The following is a 19,590-nucleotide window of genomic DNA, read 5'->3' as shown; positions in this document are numbered from 1 at the left end:
GAAACCTTGTATGTCCAAATCCATTACGATGCAGGAAATGGAAAAATGGATTTAATGTAGTTATGATTTAGTCACAAGCTCTTGTTAATACTTTTCATTGGTTAAATATTTATAAAACACACTTATCCACTTTAAATTTCAAAATCTTCACACATGGTGATCTTGTAGATCTGCTATTTTTGCTATTTTTGCTATTTGTGCGTGAAACTCTTGTACGACAAAGTAGGGCATTAATTTACGGGGGGAAAAAAGCCTTCGATGGTCATCTGACCTGGTAGGAACAGTGTTTTCTCCATGGTGGTGAGTCTTCCGCTTGGAGGAGCGTGGAGGATTGGGAGACCCGGGGGGAGGCTTGTCTCTCTCCACCTGCCTCAGGGGCTGGAAGGCCGGATGGTTCAGACTCTGCTCTGTCAGATAGCGCTCTGTGGGGGTCAGCAGCAGCAGGTTCTGGTGGAGGAAGCACACGCACAGTGAGGAGAGGACCTTTTTTTAATACTTTGTGCACCAGTGGTTCTCAAACATTTTCATGTCAAGGACCGCCAAATTGATATGTATTTGGCCACGGACCCCCATCTCAAAATGTGCCAGGGATCCCCATAAGAGAATTGTGTTTTGTGTTAAAAATGTAAAAGAATATTATTATTGTAAAAAATATTTTACAGTTTGTCAAGATTTTTCTAATATTTTCAAAGATAGCAGATGATGATCAAGGGCTCACAATAGCTTCGGCTATTGTTGAATAGGCGAAGCATAAACTAGGGTTATAGTGGTATAACTGATGCTATGCAACTAGCAACTCCTGCTGTATTTATTATTTTGTTGGTGAACTCCTGAAAGCCCCTCAAGGACCCCTGGTGGTCCTCAGACCGCAGGTTGAGAATCACTGTTGCACACATCGTTCAAATAAATATTGGCATAGATGGAGTTTTCTGGAGACGTGAAAGATGGATGATAAAGCATTATGTTACACCATGAAGATGTGAAGTGGTATCACACAGTCTTACCTTCATCAGATCCAACATCAGACCACTGAGAATGCCCAGATACCTCCTCTCCAGAGTCTGAGGATGAGTCACTGAGGGAAACTGCACGCACGCACGCACGCACGCACGCACACACACACACACACACACACACACACACACACACACACACACACACACACACACACACACACACACACACACTACTTTGATGTTGACGACAAGGAATATACATCTTTGGCTTTCCAATACACGATGCATGTTATCTATACCAGCAAGACGTAGCAAATTATAATAACAGAAATGTATTACTGGAGATCAAACTAAACAGACACACGCACACGCACACTCACACTCACACTCACACACACACACACACACACACACACACACACACACACACACACACACACACACACACACACACACACACACACACATACACACATACACATACACACACACACACACACACACACAGGACCATTTTTCTTGGTGCCACAGTGAACACCAACCTATCTCATGAGTCATAGCAATCCACTCAGTCATGGTGGTGCTGGAACACTGCCACCAGGCAGGCCAGAGAGAGAGAGAGAGAGAGAGAGAGAGAGAGAGAGAGAGAGAGAGAGAGAGAGAGAGAGAGAGAGAGAGAGAGAGAGAGAGAGAGAGAGAGAGAGAGAGAGAGAGAGAGAGAGAGAGAGACAGACAGACAGACAGACAGACAGACAGACAGACAGACAGACAGACAGACAGACAGACAGACAGACAGAGTTAAATCGGGGAGTTCCTTACCCTGATTCCATGAAAGCGAGGGTTGTTGTAGAAGAGTTTCATCTGCTCTGAAGGGAGAGCCCCCAGCACCTTCTGAATGGTGAAGAGCTGAGGACACAACATCACAGAGAACATCCTCAGTGATTGAACTCACCCTAACATGGTAACAGAGCACTGTGCAATCTTTCTGGTTGTAGGTCATTCACTGCAAAGACCACCTCAGTGTAACAATCTAACATCCACAGCAACTCTTTACACAAACATCAGTGGAGACTATCACAGAAGCTCTATCAAAAATCTTCAGAGATGCATACTAGAGACGTACCACCCCCTCATTCACACACAAACATCATGTGTTTTTCCTGCACGCTCATAGCAAATTACACTTTAAGCTGCATTGTGCATTGTTAAGTCATCAAGAGTAGCGAAAGTGGAGAGGTGGGATATTATGCATATGGCTTCAGAAACGCAACCCAGTGTCACCACTGCTGTGACTTGATTTGACACGTTGAGTGGTACTGCCACCACGGTGACGAATTAGATTAGGGCCGCACAATTCATCAAAAATAAAATCATGATCTTGATTCATACATCTATGCAATCTAATTTGTATAAATGCCGGCAATTCCATTGACGTCACGCTGGAGTGGATTCACGTGTTGGCTTCATTTGCAATGTCATACTTACACAATGTAAGGCTAAACACACTATTAATTCAACCTTCACATCATACAACTCTACTCATGTTTTCTGTCGTGTTACTGACATGGAGCAGGCAGATTAGCATTAGTCTACTCGGACAGCGTATGACAGAGAGCGCAGTTTATGACAGAAAGTTCCCAAGCTAAAGAGAAGCATACGACGGCGTATTAGTGCCATCTTTAATACTGTTTTGTTACAAGAAACATACTTTAAGTTTAAGCCCAGCACTTTGATATAGTGTTACTTACGGTAGGTTTATAAATCAAGCGCTTTATGCTATGCTGTCAGTTCAAAACCCCGCCTAGTCAGCAAGCGTCTCCGATCTTTGGCGTATATATAGCCCCATCTATCACCAACCTGATCTATCTCACTTTCACCAGGAAACAAGGGCTGCCCATCACTCAGCTCCCCCAGGATACAACCCACTGACCACATGTCCACCGCCTTGCCATAGGGAGCACTGGGAGAGAGAGAGAGAGAGAGAGAGAGAGAGGGGGGGGGGGGGGGAGTGGATGGTGGAGTGTTAGGTTCAGCAAATCTCTGATCAGAACAGAGGATCATTTTGCCAATTAAGTGGTAATGCGTGACAGGGTGCTGATGAGAATGGCGGCTGTAATGAGCTTACATACACAGGTGCATCTCACTTTTATGTCATATCACACGTAAAGTCCAAGAGGAGATAATAGTGGGGGGGGGGGATGAACAGGGATGTTAGTGGTGGTGGTGGTGATGGCTGACTGGCTGTCACCGATGAACATGGCGATTTCAAGGCATTCAGGAACAGAGGAGTGTGGCTGAGAGATGACGAGGAGAGAGAGCTGAGAGAGCAGAGGCAGAAAAGATCAGTGAAGTTGGGAGGGAGAGAGTATTTGAGTGGGCGGCATTCAAACGCTGTCTCAATAAATGTTCCTGGGTATTTGACTAAATCAGGCAAACGGCAGCAGTGGTGGAAAAAGTACTCAAATGTTTTACTTAAGTAAGAGTATCAATACTGCAATGTAGAAGTACTCTGTTACAAGTACAAGTCCTGAATAAAACATTTACTTGAGTAAAAGTACAAAAGTATTGGTATCAAAATGTACTTAAAGTACCAAAAGTAAAAGTAAAAGTACAAAAATGTTTAAAAATAGCAGATCTACAAGCTCACAACGCGTCGCGATGCCACGCGTTGTGAGCTTGTAGATCGGCTATTTTCAAATAGCCTAGGTACAGTATAAAATAGGGCTTAAGTGGTTAATGTATGTTTTATTATGTAATCATTTATATCTGCAAAGTAACTAGTAACTAAAGTTTTCAAATAATTGTTGGGGAGTAAAAGTACAATAATTGCTGCTGAGATGTAGTGGAGTAGAAGTAAAAGTATTGAAATTTGGAAATACTTTAGTAAAGTATAAGTACCTCAAAATTGTACTTAAGTTCAGTACTTGAGTAAACGTACTTAGTTACTTTACACCACTGAACGGCAGTGAGCCTAGATGACGCTCAGCTGTCTCCAAGCCAGAATGGACATTCAAGTTGCGGCACTGACGCAGCTCTGAGTCTTTTACTTATCGTTTCAAACCTAGGAAAGCAGCATGTGACACGTTATTCGGGACAGCGTGTACAGTACAGTGCGGTGATGCATGCTTTATGCAAATACCTGATTCATTATGCTAACTCGGTTGTAGCTGATGGTGTTGCCATGAAGTGTGAGAGACTGAAGATGAGCAGTGAGATGAGAGATAGGTAAAACGAACACACTCTGAATTATGGAACTTCTGTGCATGCACGATACACCCCAGACACATACAGACACGCACACTCTTGCACGCACACTCACTACTCACACACATTTGTATTAATATACTTGCCGTTATAATTGCCGTACTAACATTTTAGAACGGCAATTGAATGAATGTCCTTTTCAATCCTAACCCTAAAGCCGAAAATAGCTGATCTACAAGCTTGTAGAACTGTATTTTCGGTGCAAGACACCTTAGTTTAAATCCACCAACCCCAACCCTTAAACCTAAATGCCAAATCCTGACCCTTACTCCAACATGATTATTTTCCTAATGGTAAGCCTAACTCCCCAAATCTTTCTTTAACCATAAAACAACCATATCTCCAGCGAGGACCAAGTAAATTGCACTCACAATGTCTATTTATCAAATTCTACTACACTTGTGGGGCCATTGTGCCCCCACAACTAGAGTAATACAAGAACACACACACACACACACACACACACACACACACACACACACACACACACACACACACACACACACACACACACACACACACACACACACACACACACACACACACACACACACACACACTCACCCCAGCAGCAGCTCAGGTGAGCGGTACCACCTTGTAGCCACATACTCAGTGTAGTTGGCATCAGTGCCCTCTGACAGGTTGCGAGCAAAGCCTGAGTCAGGGCAATGAGAAACAACACAATTATTCACGTCTTACTACACACAGAACACTAAAGGTGCCACTGCCGACTGGAGCCGAAACTGGTTCTTCAGAGTGATGCCATAGGTTAGAAGAAGAACCATTTTTGGTTCCAGAAAGAACCCATCATACCAATGTCCGCTAAAGAACCATTTCTTTTAATGGTTCTATATGCATACGTAGATCTGATATTTTCGGTGAATAGTTGCCCGTTAAGACAAGCCCAGAATTGGGATGCTAGGGTTTAAGTGGTTAAAGTTGCCTTAAAATGTTTTTTTGAGGAACCATTTCAAGAACTTTCACAAAATAAGGTTCTGTAGAACCATATGAAGAATATGAAGAAGCATTCGCTAAATACAATGGTTCTTTAGCGGAACCATATAGCCTTTTAAAAAACATTATTCTTCGGTGTGTAATATATCTTAGCATATCCTGCAGTCCATAATAATGTGCAGTACTTCACAGAAAATAGAAAAAGTATTTACCAGGTGTGATGGCTGACTCAGCAGCCACACATAGACTATAATGTATGGTAACTCTTCCTTTTGATTTATATATTTAGTGTGTTTATTTTAAGCTGGACATTATTAACAAGTTGAAATTACATAATTTATTGTTTGTTTTTCTATGAGTTTATTTGCATTTGATTTGACTGAGTTTCTTTGAGTTCAGTTCTGTGGGAGGTGCTGACTAACATACATGGGCATGATGGGCTGGCCAAAGCAATGGGGATCAGCTGCTCCAGATCTACAGCTAATTGGAGAAATTGGACTGCACCACAGTCCCTCTGTACCATGGGGTGGGGCAGGGGTTTTGAGTGTGTGTTTCAATTGTAGTCTTTGTCTTTTCCCCCTTTTGTATTAACAGTGGTCTGACCCGTCCCTATATATGTCCACCTCCTGTGTCATTCTGGTTAGTTAAGTTTTCAGTTCAGTTGTGTTGTTCAGTCCCAGTTTGTTTTGTTATTTAGTTTAATTTCCTTTGTGTTGAGCACATTTGTTTTGTTAAAACATTGATTTGCAACAACGAAAAAAGAAAAGAAATAAAAAAAGAGAACAATGTTTTAAAACCAACAAAGTTTTCCCTGTGTCTCTCCTTCCGACCAACTCGGTCCCTGACACCAGGGTAGAAATTTCATGGAGGCCATGAAGGCCATGTGTGGCCCCTCAGTTTGGCCTCATGCCCTTCAAAATATGATCTTCCCTGAGGCCACAGTGACCTTGATGCCCTGTCCACACTGATTTCACTGTTTCGTTTTCTCCTCTGCCTCTTTCCTGTCATTACAGTTTTTAAACACCAGTGTCTTTTGTTGGAATTCTGAATTATGACAGTACATCCCCCTTAATTACTCCCCATGCCCATCTTCAAATGCATCCAGTGACTCTGATTAGTCCAGGAGTGAGCATGTCTGTTTGTACAAATATTGGTAGTTTGTAAATACCAATGACTTATATTGTGAAATACACAGCTATTTATTTACATCACTGATAGTTAATCCATGTATTGAACATTTTAGAAAAGTAGGCCTATTTAAATTAATTATTTAAAATTGTCCTGATAACAAGAGGGTGGAATGGAACTAATTTTCTCACCCTTATTACAAATAGGACTGATAATTGTAACCATGCTTTAAAGGTCCAGTGCAATGAGAGTTGCATTATCACACATTCAATGTTGCTGTATAATTTAACAAAGGAATTGTTAATATAAAGTTCACAGAATGATTTGTCCATCTGTGTATGTACGTCACTCTGTATGCAAACTTGTCCACCAGAGAGTGCTGAAGTGGCTGAACTATGCACACTTTTAGGTTGCCTTGTTACAACTGCAAGCTTTGTGGAAAAGATGACATTTCCCCAAGGTTTTAAATATGGATGCTCTGAATGGTCGCCACAGTCTGTCAGACAAAAGCCAGCCATCAACTTGCCAAACTAGCCAAAATCTCGATGTCTTCTTTGATGCTGGGTGCTGAAGCTCCAACGCTGGATATTTGTTAACTAAGGATAGGAAGTCCAAGAAATCACTGCACTGGAGCTTTAAATTGGTGTTGTGTAATGAGTCCATTTTAATATAAATCAAGGATGCAAAGCCAATTAAATGTTTTCTGAAGGTATTCCAAAACTCTGCATATGTAGAATGAATGCAAATAGCTCAAATAATAATTTAAAAAAGATTGTCTATGTGAACAAGTGAACTGTGTTCTCGTTTTTGAAAAACGGATCTCCTTCCAGGCAAACACTTTTATGAATCAGGCACTAGAGATCTCAAAGATGATTGTGTATATACTGTACCATACATATAGGCCTCGCTGATTAAAATATTTTTTAGGAGCTCAAGATGATGAGGTTGTGGACTTACCAAAGTCACAGAGTTTGAGAACGTCCTCAGAGCTGATAAGGAGGTTCTCAGGCTTGATGTCTGTGGAGAGACAAAGGTAAAAAATAATACATATTTCCAACAACTTCTTACCCATCACTACCCCATTATACTCCATATATTATTCTAATTAGAGATTACTATGCAACTTACATAGACATACCCATCTTCCTTAGTCATACCCTGACAAATATGTATAATATGGGGGCGGCTGTTCTATAATGGTTAGAGGTGCCAGCTTATGATTAACTGGGAAGAAATGGTTGAAAAAAGTGAGCAAGACAACCTGTCCCCTTCCTCAAGCGCTACCATAGAGCAACCATACAACCATGCAGTGCTTCCCAAATTTTTCAGCTCAAGACCCAAGAGAAATTTGGTGTCTCCCTGTGGCCCAAACGTATTAATTATACATTTAAAATGTATAATTTAAAGCCCTATTTAATTAGTGAAAATAGCTGATCTACAAGCTCACAACATGTCATGATGCGATGCATTTTACTTGTTGATATGCTATTTTCACTATTTCTTAAGAGTTTGTTTTTGATTTATCGATATTTGTTAATTTCTGAAATTCTTTTGAAAACATTTTGAGATAATAATTTACTCATGTCCATAACACATCTGTGACCCAAAAATGGATCACGACCCTGTGTTTGGGAAACACTGCACTAGATGGCATTGTGCAAGTTCAGTGGACAACCATGGAAAACTAGGTATGAATATCTGTCACATGCATCATATCGATTTTCAGGATGAGAATGATTCTTCACCTCTGTGTACGATCTCGTTCTTGTGACACCAGTGGATGGCCTTGATGAGCTGGTAGATGTAACTGCGTACTTTATCAGGCGGGACGCCATTGGGAAGTTCCTCTAACAGCTCCAGCATGTTCTGTAAGGCATCGACACAATGTTAACTGTATGGACATGACAAAAAAAGTACTAAACACCAAGTATGATTTGTTGAAGAGAGGATGATGACCTGTCCTTTGTACATTATCTCCGTCAGGAGATCATGCATTCGTCCCTGTGTGTCTCTGTGTGTGTGTGTGTGTGTGTGTGTGTGTGTGTGTGTGTGTGTGTGTGTGTGTGTGTGTGTGTGTGTGTGTGTGTGTGTGTGTGTGTGTGTGTGTGTGTGTGCGCACACACAATCTTGCATACTAGGCTGATCAGCATCATGGGCCCTATTTTCCGTCCTGCGCTATCCCTTGGCACTACCCGCTACCCGTTAATACAGTGGCTCAGGGGTAGAGTGGCCAGTGGCCGGGTAGAGTGAACTGGAAAACCGCATGGTTCCCAGTTCGATCCCGGGCTGGGGCGCTCCCCTAGAGTTAGTGTCGAAGTGTCCTTGAGCAAGACGCTGAACCCCTAATTGCTCCCGATGAGCAGGTTGGTGCCTTGCATGGTTTCCTCCGCCATCAATGTGTGTGTGAATGGGTTAATGCCACAATCAATGTAATGTGCTTCGGATAGAAGCGCTATATAAATGCACCATCTACCATTTACCATTTACCACAAGGCAGCTGGCGCTGTCCCCAAACGGTATCTTACGGCCGCACTACCCGCTAGCATATACGTTGCGTGCGTGCGTACATGCGCGCGCGCACACACACACACACACACACACACACACACACACACACACACACACACACAAACACTGAAATGTAGTAATGCTGACCCTTTCAACGTATTCAAAGACGAGGTAGAGTTTCCCCCTTCTACGAAAAGCTTCCTTCAGCTCAACGATGTTGTCCTGCTTCAGTGTGCGGAGCATTTTCAACTCCCGAAGTGTGGTCTCTTTAACTTCCTCATTTTCTGTGGGGAGAAGAGAGGAAAACATAATAGGAGCTCTATTGCTTGAATCACACATTCTCTCATTCACTCAGGCATCGTAGCAGCAAAATAGGTCACTACTTCACTAGTCTACTCATTCATTGACCACAAGGTAACAAGGCAAGGCAAGACAACGCTCCACACGTCCCAGACTCTTCTCTCTTCTGGCTCCCAAACTGTGGAACAAACTCCCCATTGCAGTTACAACTGCAGACTCACTGCCAATTTTCCACCGTAATCTGAAGACTCACCTCTTCAGACTCCACCTTAACCCGTAGCGTTTGACCTAGCCTTGACGACCATGGAGTCTTATGCAAAGGTTAAAATGTAATTTAGATATTATTTATTTTCTAAAATGTTATCCCACAATTTCTGTAACCTAAGCTGTAATCCTGGGCGCTACTCTCCCTCTGCCAGCATGGGGAGAGCCCCAAACTGCAGCTCATGCTTCCTTCAATGTATGAGGAGTGAGCAGGCCGCTTCTTATCACCTGACAGGGGGGAGTTTCCCCGGTAGGACGCAGCGTGTGGAAGGAACACGTTGTTCCTTCAGGCGTCTCGGCGGACCAGGGGGAGGCAGTAAAGAGACCTGGATTATTGCATTTTTTTTGTGAGGTTACCTATCCTAGGGGACAAGGGGAGAACATGCAAACTCCACACAGAAAGGCCCTTTCGCCAAACCCACCTAGGGTATGGGCACTGATGACGCGGAGGAGAGAACACGCCAACAGCAGTTTCTATAGTTGCAATGAATGTACAGATTTTTTTGATTTTTATATTATACCGTTTAGACTGATGCAAGGTTCTTGGTTTACCTATTATATAAACCTAGATTACTGAGGCACTACACTGTCTCTATGCATTTGCTTACTGTTAGTCGCTCTGAATAGAGAGCGTCTGCTAAATGCTTAAATTGTAAATTGTAAGTTAGGTGTGCATAGATGAGTCGCTTCAGTACCCTCTGGTGGACAAATTGTGACATACTTACAAACAGCCTCATTACAACTAAAAATATAATTTTAAATAGTTTTTGTGTTTATCATGCTCAAGCGAGTGGCAGCTAAGAGGTACACAAACGTATTTGTTGTTTTTGGCTTTTGGTGTAAGTAACCATTTTTTCTCTTTTATGATTTTATAAGATTATAAGATTTTATAACTAATGAAAAGTAATCTAACTTCTTTTTTTAAATCAGGCTTTACTCACCTTCACTGTCTTTGAACTTCTTAATGGCCACCAGCTCGTTGGTTTCCTGTGAGACAAAGTGAGTATCAACTACAGTACACATGAATACATATATACTTAATCACGAAAAATAAACCATTACACATCACTGACCCATCTAGGTACTGAATGAGAGACAGAGAGACATAGTGAGAGAAAGCCAGAAAGTGACAGAAGGTCGGCATGGATGTCAGAGTTAGATACTATTAATAGAATAAGAGTTGAAAGTCAGAGGGAGTGAGATATATTTTCTGCCCACTTGGTGCAGTGTGCATCAAATATTTTTGTGAATTTGTGTCCAAGTTACCTGCAATCAATTCCAAGTCACACTATGTACCAGTGCTTTACCCAGAAAACGTTTCACCGTAGGGCAAACACAAACAAACAAAATAAACAGCACATTTACTTAAGCTGCCTTGCCAGCATAGTAACGTTTTCTACTGCTGCTTGTGCACATGATTGACCTTGACCTTGCTGAGTTTGCCATGAGGCTGGGTTGTTTTGCTGCTACTGTGTCCCAAAGGCTGTGTTGGACTGGGAGCCAAGAACACTGGAGTTTTAACCCATTAAAACCTGAGGCCGATTCTACAAATGCCTTCTAAATCAGTAGTTTGAAGATTGTCACACTTTCAAGATTGTTCAAAAATGTTGAGCTTGTAGATCTGCTATTTTTGAATAGCCAATGCGAAAATCAAAAATGACACAGATGCTTTCCTAGCTTAAATACAATGTGGGTTATGGTCGGATTCAGTCAAGACTGCTTTGCACCAATACTTTCAATAATAGTGAGAATAGTAGCTCTACAGATGTACAAGATGACAATATACGTCGTTACGTCGTTACGTGACCAACCTGCTCATCGGGAGCATTTAGGGGTTCAGTGTCTGGCTCGAGACAGTTCAATACTAAGCCAGAAGGAGGATCGAACCCCAAGCGACCACTCTACCTGCTGAGCCACTGCCGCCGAAAAGGTAACCCAAACTTGGAGTTCTATGGTTACAAGCTAGCATTACGAGGATCACATCATGTTTACCCCCCCGATAGCCGCAGACACACAAGAGCTTTTCACGAAACACAGACAGACAGACCGAGATGAGATTAAAAACCTTTTCTTTAAACGATGTACCCATTTTATACGTGTATATATATTGTAGTTTGTATGTCCGGCCTTGTGGGGAAGGATGGTGGGTGGTTGGGGAGGACTGGGGTGGGGTGGAAGGGAGTTGTGGGAGAACATATAAAACCAAAGAGTTGTTATATTTTTGTAACTTGAATACAATGTCATGTGTACACGTCAGTGTTGATTTCGTCGACTAAAACCATGACGAAAACTGTTCGTCGACTACCTTTTTTCTCTGAAGAAAACTAAATAAAAACCATATAAAAACTAAGCTATGATGACTTAAACTAAGACTAAATATACTGGCAACAAATAAAAAAACAAATAAACTCTAGACTAAAATGTTAGTGAGGGAGAAGAGATCCAGTAGAACTAGACAAGTCATTTTATGTTTGGTTGCGTTCGGGTGTTGCGCTCTGAAAATTGCAGATCTACAAGCTTGCAGGGCGTCGCACTGCGTGGCGTTGTGAGCTTGTAGATCGGCTATTTTCAGCATGCAACCAAGTGTAAAATCACCCATTACGACACCATCAAGGCACCACCAAAATACATTATAGTCGACTAAATCAACTGTAGATTTAGTCGACTATAATCTTTGATATTTAGTAGACTAAAACTAGACAAAAAATGTAACATTTCAGATGACTAAAATATGACTAAAACTAAATGGAATGTTATTCAAAAGACTATGACTAAAACTACATCAAAATGTTCCGTGAAAATCAACACTGGTACCCGTCTCTACTCTTTGAATGAACGTTCCTTTAGAAAAAAAAAGAAAAAAGATTGAAAACCTTTAAACGTGTCTAGCAACAAGATGGCAGTAACACTCATTTCAAGAGCAAAAGAGGGCAAGTTGTTGACAGCTGTTGACTGTTTGAATGGATCCATCTTCATTCTGGACCACACAGGCCTTCACTGTAGCTCGATACAAGGGGATTACAACATACAGGCCTGTCTCACTCTGGTTTCTTTGTTGTCTCTTGCTCCTCTGCAGAGCCATTGTCCTTTTGTTGACAGACAAGAGGGGTCAGACAACAGGATTAGAACTCACTGTCCCTGTCAACAAGGACCACACTGTGAGAGCCAGCACACTGGCCAGGAGGCAGGGCTCTGGCATAAACAAACCAACCCACAGATACTGTACCGCATCACACCATGTCGCTTTGCAGAGGTCGTTCACATTTCTACTGATGTCTTGTTTTCAGATATATTTACAGCATTGGTTCTCAAACATGTCAAGGACCCCCAAATTGACACTTATTAGCCGGCGGACCCCCATTTCAAAAGATAAGCCAGGGACCCCCATAAGAGAAGATCTTTTACGGCTCTAGCAGTGATTCTCAACCATTTTCATTTCAAGGACCCCCAGTTTGACATGCATTAAGGCTACGGACCCCCATTAAATGGCATTTATACTGTATCTCTGGGACCCCAATTTATATTGTAAAAGCAATGTTAATTTACGGGTCCATTTGGTTCCATTTGTACACTCTCAGAGTTACAGACCCATCATTTAGCTGGGGACCCCCTGGAACCCCCTCAAGTACCCCTGAGGGTCCCCGGAGCCCACTTTGAGAGCCAATGATTTACAGGATGTTTCTTTTCATAACCACTTGAACCCTATAGCATCCCTATTCTGGGGCAGAACGTTGCTAAATTAGCCAATCTACAACTCACGTTTTGAGTTCTGAGCTCGTTTTCGGCACAGTTGTTTAGTGTTAAAAAGCATAGGGCAAAGTATAGAGCCCTTGGGAATCCGGTCAACTAAGTACAGGGTTTCAGTGATTAAACAGAAATCAAGGTGGGATAATGACACCAACAACAATTAAACCCCAGGGTGGGATTATACTGTAATTGTCATTGAGCGTGAGAAATGTCAAAGGGGAGTGCTGCTTACACAGTGTACAGTGTGTGAGTGCATTCTACACAGTAAAATCCTCAGTGTACATTTACAGGTGCATGTGGTTACATTTGTACATTCTCTGAGTTAAAAATGTATAAATGAACACTGATGATTTTACTGTGTACCTCATCTCTTTTTATAGCCTCCAGTGACCTCCATTGATTTGCCTTTGTAACCAACAAAGCCAGCATAAATTGCTAATGTTCCACTGATGTAAACACATGCTTTAGATCACCAGGTAACACAAAATGGATACAGCTTCACATTTTCAATACGCAATAGCAAATACAAGCCATGGAAATAGGTAAGTAGTTCAAGCAGATAAAACCGGAACTGTAGTTCTGCAAGAAGTCAATATACATTAAGGGGCTACTGTTATATGTTGAGCCCCAGCAATGTATTCATCAATATCTAAGGTTGTTGATGTCATAGCACTCTTTGGGTAGGATGTTGGGCACCAACTGCCTCTGTTTAAATTCAAAGGATTCATAATGCTCAAAACCCTAGAGCACATAATGATTGCTCAAAGAGAAGTGACACCTCATTCCTCTTTGCTAGCAGTGCATCGGTTAGCTCAGAGGTTCTCAACCTGTGGGTTGGGAGTGGAACCGCCCAGGGGGGTCAACACATGATTCTGGGGGGGGGTCCCCAGATGTTTTTTGTAGAGTGAAAACAAGAGTTGGCCTAGTATATTGTTATGTAGGGCCCTTGAGAATCCGGTCAACTACGAAGTATTTAGAGTTTAAGGGGTTCACACAACCACAAATTAAATAGAAATATGCAGCAATACTAGCATACATTGGGAAGTACAGCACAGTAGCATACTTGATATTAATATTTATATTGTTTACCATTTGTTGTAAAATAGGGCAATAATGAAAACAAAATCTGGAGCCCATTCTATCCTATTCTAATCAAGTGTGTAGCCTAGTAGATTCTAGGCCAATATGAGGAGGAATCCTTTTCTTATGTTATTCCTATTCCATACAGGTCTCCTTTCCACTACTGTCAGAGTGACCCATTTAGCACCAATACCCCCTCCCCTCCCTCTATGTCACAAAAATGCGTAAGTGTGTGCGCAGGCACCCACACATACACATGCAGAGCTCCGCTTTTCTGTCTGACTGCCACCCTTTTCCTTTCTGCCCTGCTTTCAGCAGAGAAAGGTACAATTTATTTCTCTCTTCCAGCAAAGGTAGACAGCTTTTATCCCCGTGTTCTCTGGCTATACGCAGGGAAACATGTCATATGGACACAACATGACACAAGTCTGTCACCGTGTCATGCTTCCGTTAAATCACTTGAACATTTTAAATGCAAGTAAAGTAAGGCAGTATACTGATGGTGCCGGCAAAATTTAATTAAAATACATGTAAAAGAGATATGGGCTTCAGCCATGCTAACATGACTGCATGATCCATTGAAAATGTATTTGAAAACACTGACTTTAACGATACTATATTGCGTTAATATAACACTGCTATCTTGATTATGTAGATTCTAGACTGAGGTTGTCATCCACAGTTCTTACAGTATAAGGATGTGGCTCTCCTGTCCCCAAGATACTTCAAATGACAGCCACAATTCATAGAAAGTGCAGAATATACATGGTTCTCTGTTCTCTCATCTATATGCACTATTACACTCAAAATTGAAATAAATAGCGATTACTACTGTACAGTATGTTAAATACGTTTTCAAGAAAAAGAGCAATTACAACTAGTACGGTAGTTTATTGTGAGGTTGTGTGCTGTTAAATTATTAACATTGGTCCACAAACAGACTGTAGGCCTACTAAGTCCTTCCAAGAATAAAATAATTATTTCATAACAGACTGAAAATTTAATGGCATAACATGCCTTTCTTTAGCTAGAGGCGTGGCGAGCTTGCTTATGTTGCATGTATTTTTTAGGTTATGAGGACAATATTTCTGTCGTAATGCATTTCCATGTTGACACTCATATTTTATTTTGGGTGATGTTAACTGCTTGTCCAAAATATTGTCCAAGATTCCAAGACTGATTTCTAAGCAACGTTTTGTTTAAAAACAATATAATCTTCTTTGTGGTGTTCATCTATGATGAGAAATACTCTAACATCTATAGTTTATGATGACGCTTAGAGTCATCAATGAGTCATTAGACTCAGTAGAAGTATATCCTTCATTCAATTGCTCTGAACTCATTGGTTTTTAAATGCAGAAAAACACAAAGTTTTGCCAAACTCGATCGAATAAAACACATGCTGAGAGTTCCAATCATAGTTTGATTTGAAGTGCCCTTATTGAGTGTTAAGAGCCGAAGGCAGTATTCAGCTAAACTAATTGTGGCTGCCAAGTAATACATTATTGACCTTATATTCACACTGTGAAGCCAAAATGGCACAAACATACTGCATGATAAAACCATTTGGTTCATAGAAAAAGATATTTGCAGAGTGGATGTATTATTCGGCAGATGTATATTTTATTACCTGCCAAGATTTACATCCCAATCCTTCCTTAGACCAACCCTTAAATTTATGAAATTCTCAACATCAAGTCAGAACAGCCCAGAATATGACCCGGTTAAACTTGTTTGATCTCAACATTTCTGGGGAAAAACAAGAGATGGATGCATGTTGTATACATCCTGGATGGAGGGAAGCTCCTGGGATGTTCATGCCACCCTCTGCTGTAGCCTGGGTGCCAGCCTGCTTCGCTACGTTCGGCAGATTTTTTTTTCTCTCTGCGCTTCTCAGTCTGGAATGCCCCCGATTGACTCGTCTTGTAGAACTACACTGGAACTACATATGTTACGTTAGGCAACGTCGTTGCTGATTGGATGTTGTTCAAACGAATGACGAATCAAAACGATCACACCGTTTTTTTTGTCCCGCCCCGCACCACAGACCAATCAGAAGCCACGGTAGGTTTCGAACCTTGGCTGCTGTGTCCCGCCTCCTGGAGATAGGAGGCATTCCAGACTGAGAAGCGCAGAGAGAAAAAAAAATCCACCGAACGTAGCGAAGCAGGCTGGCACCCAGGCTACCTCTGCTGTGCTTTGCAGTTGAGTCATGGAGTCATGGAATTTCATATTTTCTAAATTCAATCATATTTTCAGTCATGCTTTTCAAATCAATCTGTGCAATAAAAAAATTAAAATTCAACTACAATGTCATTTTGATATACTATCCATGGTATATATAAAATGACGTACAACGACATGTAGTGTGTCGGATTAACGATCTCAAGCGAGTTTCAAGTCTCATTTTCATACTGTACCGTATCCGTCTTTGCAAACGGTATGCTTTGGAAAATGGCAATAGATAGATACGTAGATACCTTTATTGATCCCACAGGGGAATTTCAGGCACAAGAGAATGTCAAGTGTACTGTAACATGAGAGTTCTCCTTAACGCTATGTGACTTTTCGGGCATTGCTGTCCAGCATGTTAGTGTGTTTGTGTGGGTTCACTGGGTTCAGTGTGCTCTCCAGTCATAGATCTGAGTGTTCTGTCTCTTATTTCAACAGATGCTTTGGTGAGTGTTTAGAACAGTGGTTCATCATGAAAGCAGCGTCCGATTCACCCGAATTTGAATCACACATTGAGGGGCCTCTAAACAATGCAGATCCAAAAGCAATTTCACTTCCAACCATAGGGGGCACCATGAATGCTACAAACGCCACTGTCTGTTGCAGTCTGAGTACGTGCAGCAACAAAGATTGCCCTACCAACCCAGCTCCCCTTCCCCTGCACACAGCCAATAGGGAGCGGGCGTAGGGCGGAGGCTCGCCCAGGGTGACATAATTCCCGTCACCATTTAGTTTGACGTGGCTGTGACGCACTGACGACAGTTATAAATAAGGAAGCAGTGCCAATATTTATATTATTATACAACAGTTACCATCAAAATAAAACATGTACAAATGTATTCACATTGCGGGACATTTCTCTCTCAAAATAACAACCTTTCTGCAAGTGTTATCTCTGTTATTCTGGAAATACATGGGATCCGTCTGACAGAGACAAACAAGTCCTTGTTTACTCAGCCACGCTATAGACAACTTTTCTCCGACTGGACACATAAAGAAACAAAACTTAACTGTTAGCTCAATCTCATTGTATTTAAGATACCACCGTCACGACTACTTGCTGCTTGCTCGACAAGAAGCATAGAACTACAGACAGACGTTACTACGCGTCAAACTAGTCGTCAAGGAAAATGGCGTCGAGAGTGGGCGGAGTTAACCCCCAAATCTTAACTGATGTCATGTGCCCGGGCCCATTGTGTTCCTACAGACGCTCGGCCAAACTGGATGCATTCAAAGCCCTAGACTCCACGGTGGTGGACAGGTACTTTACACCTGCGCCTGTGCATTGTATATTTTATTGTGTTCTTTTATAATGTGTCTTAATGCTCTTAATGTTTTGTATAAAGCACATTGAATTGCCTTGTTGTTGAAATGTGCTATACATCAAACTTGCCTTGCCTTGTCTATGCTGCTTGGCTAATACAAAACCACTGTTGTGTGTTTTCCTTTGGTTGGGGACCACTCATCATCTTTCGCAAAGGGCTTTTCCATTGTACGGTCATTTGAATGACTCATCTTCCATTAAACGTCAACAAATACCCTTTCAGTTGAGTTATATGACTCAACCTAACAATATTTTTTCCGATTGAATGAAAATACATAAGCATGCACAATACTACAGGATGTTAGCCATTTAGCTACCAGCTGCCCAGTAACAGAAATCCAGGCTATGATTGGTTGAAAAGAAGGCCTGGTAGCTAAAATATAGTATATGTTCAGCAATCAGCGCTCACACACAAAGGAATCCATACCATAGTCCTTATTTTAATAAGCTTAAACATCCACATAAATCCAGGCAGTGGCACAATCATGCACACTTTATATTAGTGTTTGTTTTATGCAAACTCCAGTCCTAAGCCATTTAGTGGTGAAGCATAAAAATATAACGCTAAAAATAACAATGACTTTAATCAGAGCATAAATGGGATACACATCTAACATCTGCTTTTCAGCAAGGGCCCAAAAATAAATGTAGAAAGCTGATATGAGACAAGTTTGACGATGTCAGTTGCACAGCACATTCCGCATCTTAAAATACAGGTTTTCTCAGATTCTGCATGAGTCCTGAAAGGACTGTGACTGACTGATGGTGGCCCTTAGAGGTCTGTTATGCGAGCCAGCTTGATTAAACCATTACTAAAGTTACTGTAGAGCAGTGGTTCTCAAATGTTTTTAATTTCAAAGACACCATAACTCTGAGAGTGTACAAATGGAACCAAATGGATCAATTTTGAATACTCTCAGTTACAGAACTGTAAGGTCCATTTCAAACCCCCTCAGGGAACCCTGAGGGTCCCTGGACCACCACTGCTGTAGAGTACTAAAGTCTCACGTAAAAAACAAAACACTGCCCCTGAGTCTTGGTATTTCTGTCAAAAAAATAAATGTCAAAAGCCATTTACTTCATTCTTCGATTACTACACTGACTATCATCTATACTGTATGTTGTGGCTCTTGTCGTGAATTCAATGCGTCCGTGCACCACAGTACCACAAAGAGTGGATTTGACTATGACTCGAGTAATGAAACCTGTTCTGTTTTCAATCTCTCAGTTCTACCCATGAAAAGCCAGAAGCCACCTGCATTATTGTAACTTTAAATCAGTACTACAAGCATCCACACCATGAGCAACTGTTGAAAAAATAAATAAATAAATAAAATAATCAAAAACATTTCCATTAATTTTCTATGAGCTGTGGAAGTGAGATAAGAGGGCAGAAGTCGACACCAGTTGGCTTTTTATCAGTAAGAACAATTTGGCTGCTGTATAATTTTTAGGAACACTGCTTGGCAGCTACCAAGTACTATATTAACATTGATTAACGGAATGGAACTAGATTACTTGCAATAACATAGAAAATTAATCAAAATGAGAGTTAGTCGCTATTCTTTGTGTAAAAACATAAGTGTCCATTCTACCAATTATACTCTGAACCTCTGCCTGTCAGTGTTTGGATTTACATACTATTTGACATGCACCACAAAATGTGAATGAACTGAAACCAGTTTGAGATTTCTTAACGAAAGGTTCAAATATTCTAGCACATATATATGTCTTCTACTCGATTACGATGAATGAACAATTAATACATATATAGCGAAAATAGCGATCTACAAACTCACAATACGTCACGATGCAACACGTTATGAGATGAAA

The 19,590-nt window shown here is 41.3% G+C and overlaps 1 protein-coding gene across 1 annotated transcript in view; it reads right to left on the bottom strand.

Annotated features, from left to right (window-relative positions):
* cdkl5 (cyclin dependent kinase like 5) overlaps window positions 1–19,590 on the bottom strand; it is a 34,726-nt gene that overhangs the window by 13,119 nt on the left and 2,017 nt on the right. The window contains exons 3-11 of the mRNA XM_084076923.1: window positions 10,316–10,361; window positions 8,958–9,094; window positions 8,048–8,168; window positions 7,260–7,319; window positions 4,785–4,875; window positions 2,814–2,916; window positions 1,776–1,862; window positions 1,005–1,085; window positions 272–447 (exon numbers count right to left, since the gene is read on the bottom strand). Coding sequence (XP_083933049.1) covers window positions 272–447; window positions 1,005–1,085; window positions 1,776–1,862; window positions 2,814–2,916; window positions 4,785–4,875; window positions 7,260–7,319; window positions 8,048–8,168; window positions 8,958–9,094; window positions 10,316–10,361 — 902 coding nt within the window. The remainder of the gene's footprint in view (window positions 1–271; window positions 448–1,004; window positions 1,086–1,775; window positions 1,863–2,813; window positions 2,917–4,784; window positions 4,876–7,259; window positions 7,320–8,047; window positions 8,169–8,957; window positions 9,095–10,315; window positions 10,362–19,590) is intronic.

The sequence above is a fragment of the Gymnoscopelus microlampas genome, assembly GCF_963454915.1.
Source record: "Gymnoscopelus microlampas genome assembly, chromosome: 1".
Taxonomy (NCBI): domain Eukaryota; kingdom Metazoa; phylum Chordata; class Actinopteri; order Myctophiformes; family Myctophidae; genus Gymnoscopelus; species Gymnoscopelus microlampas.
This window is presented reverse-complemented; position numbering and strand designations above follow the sequence as displayed.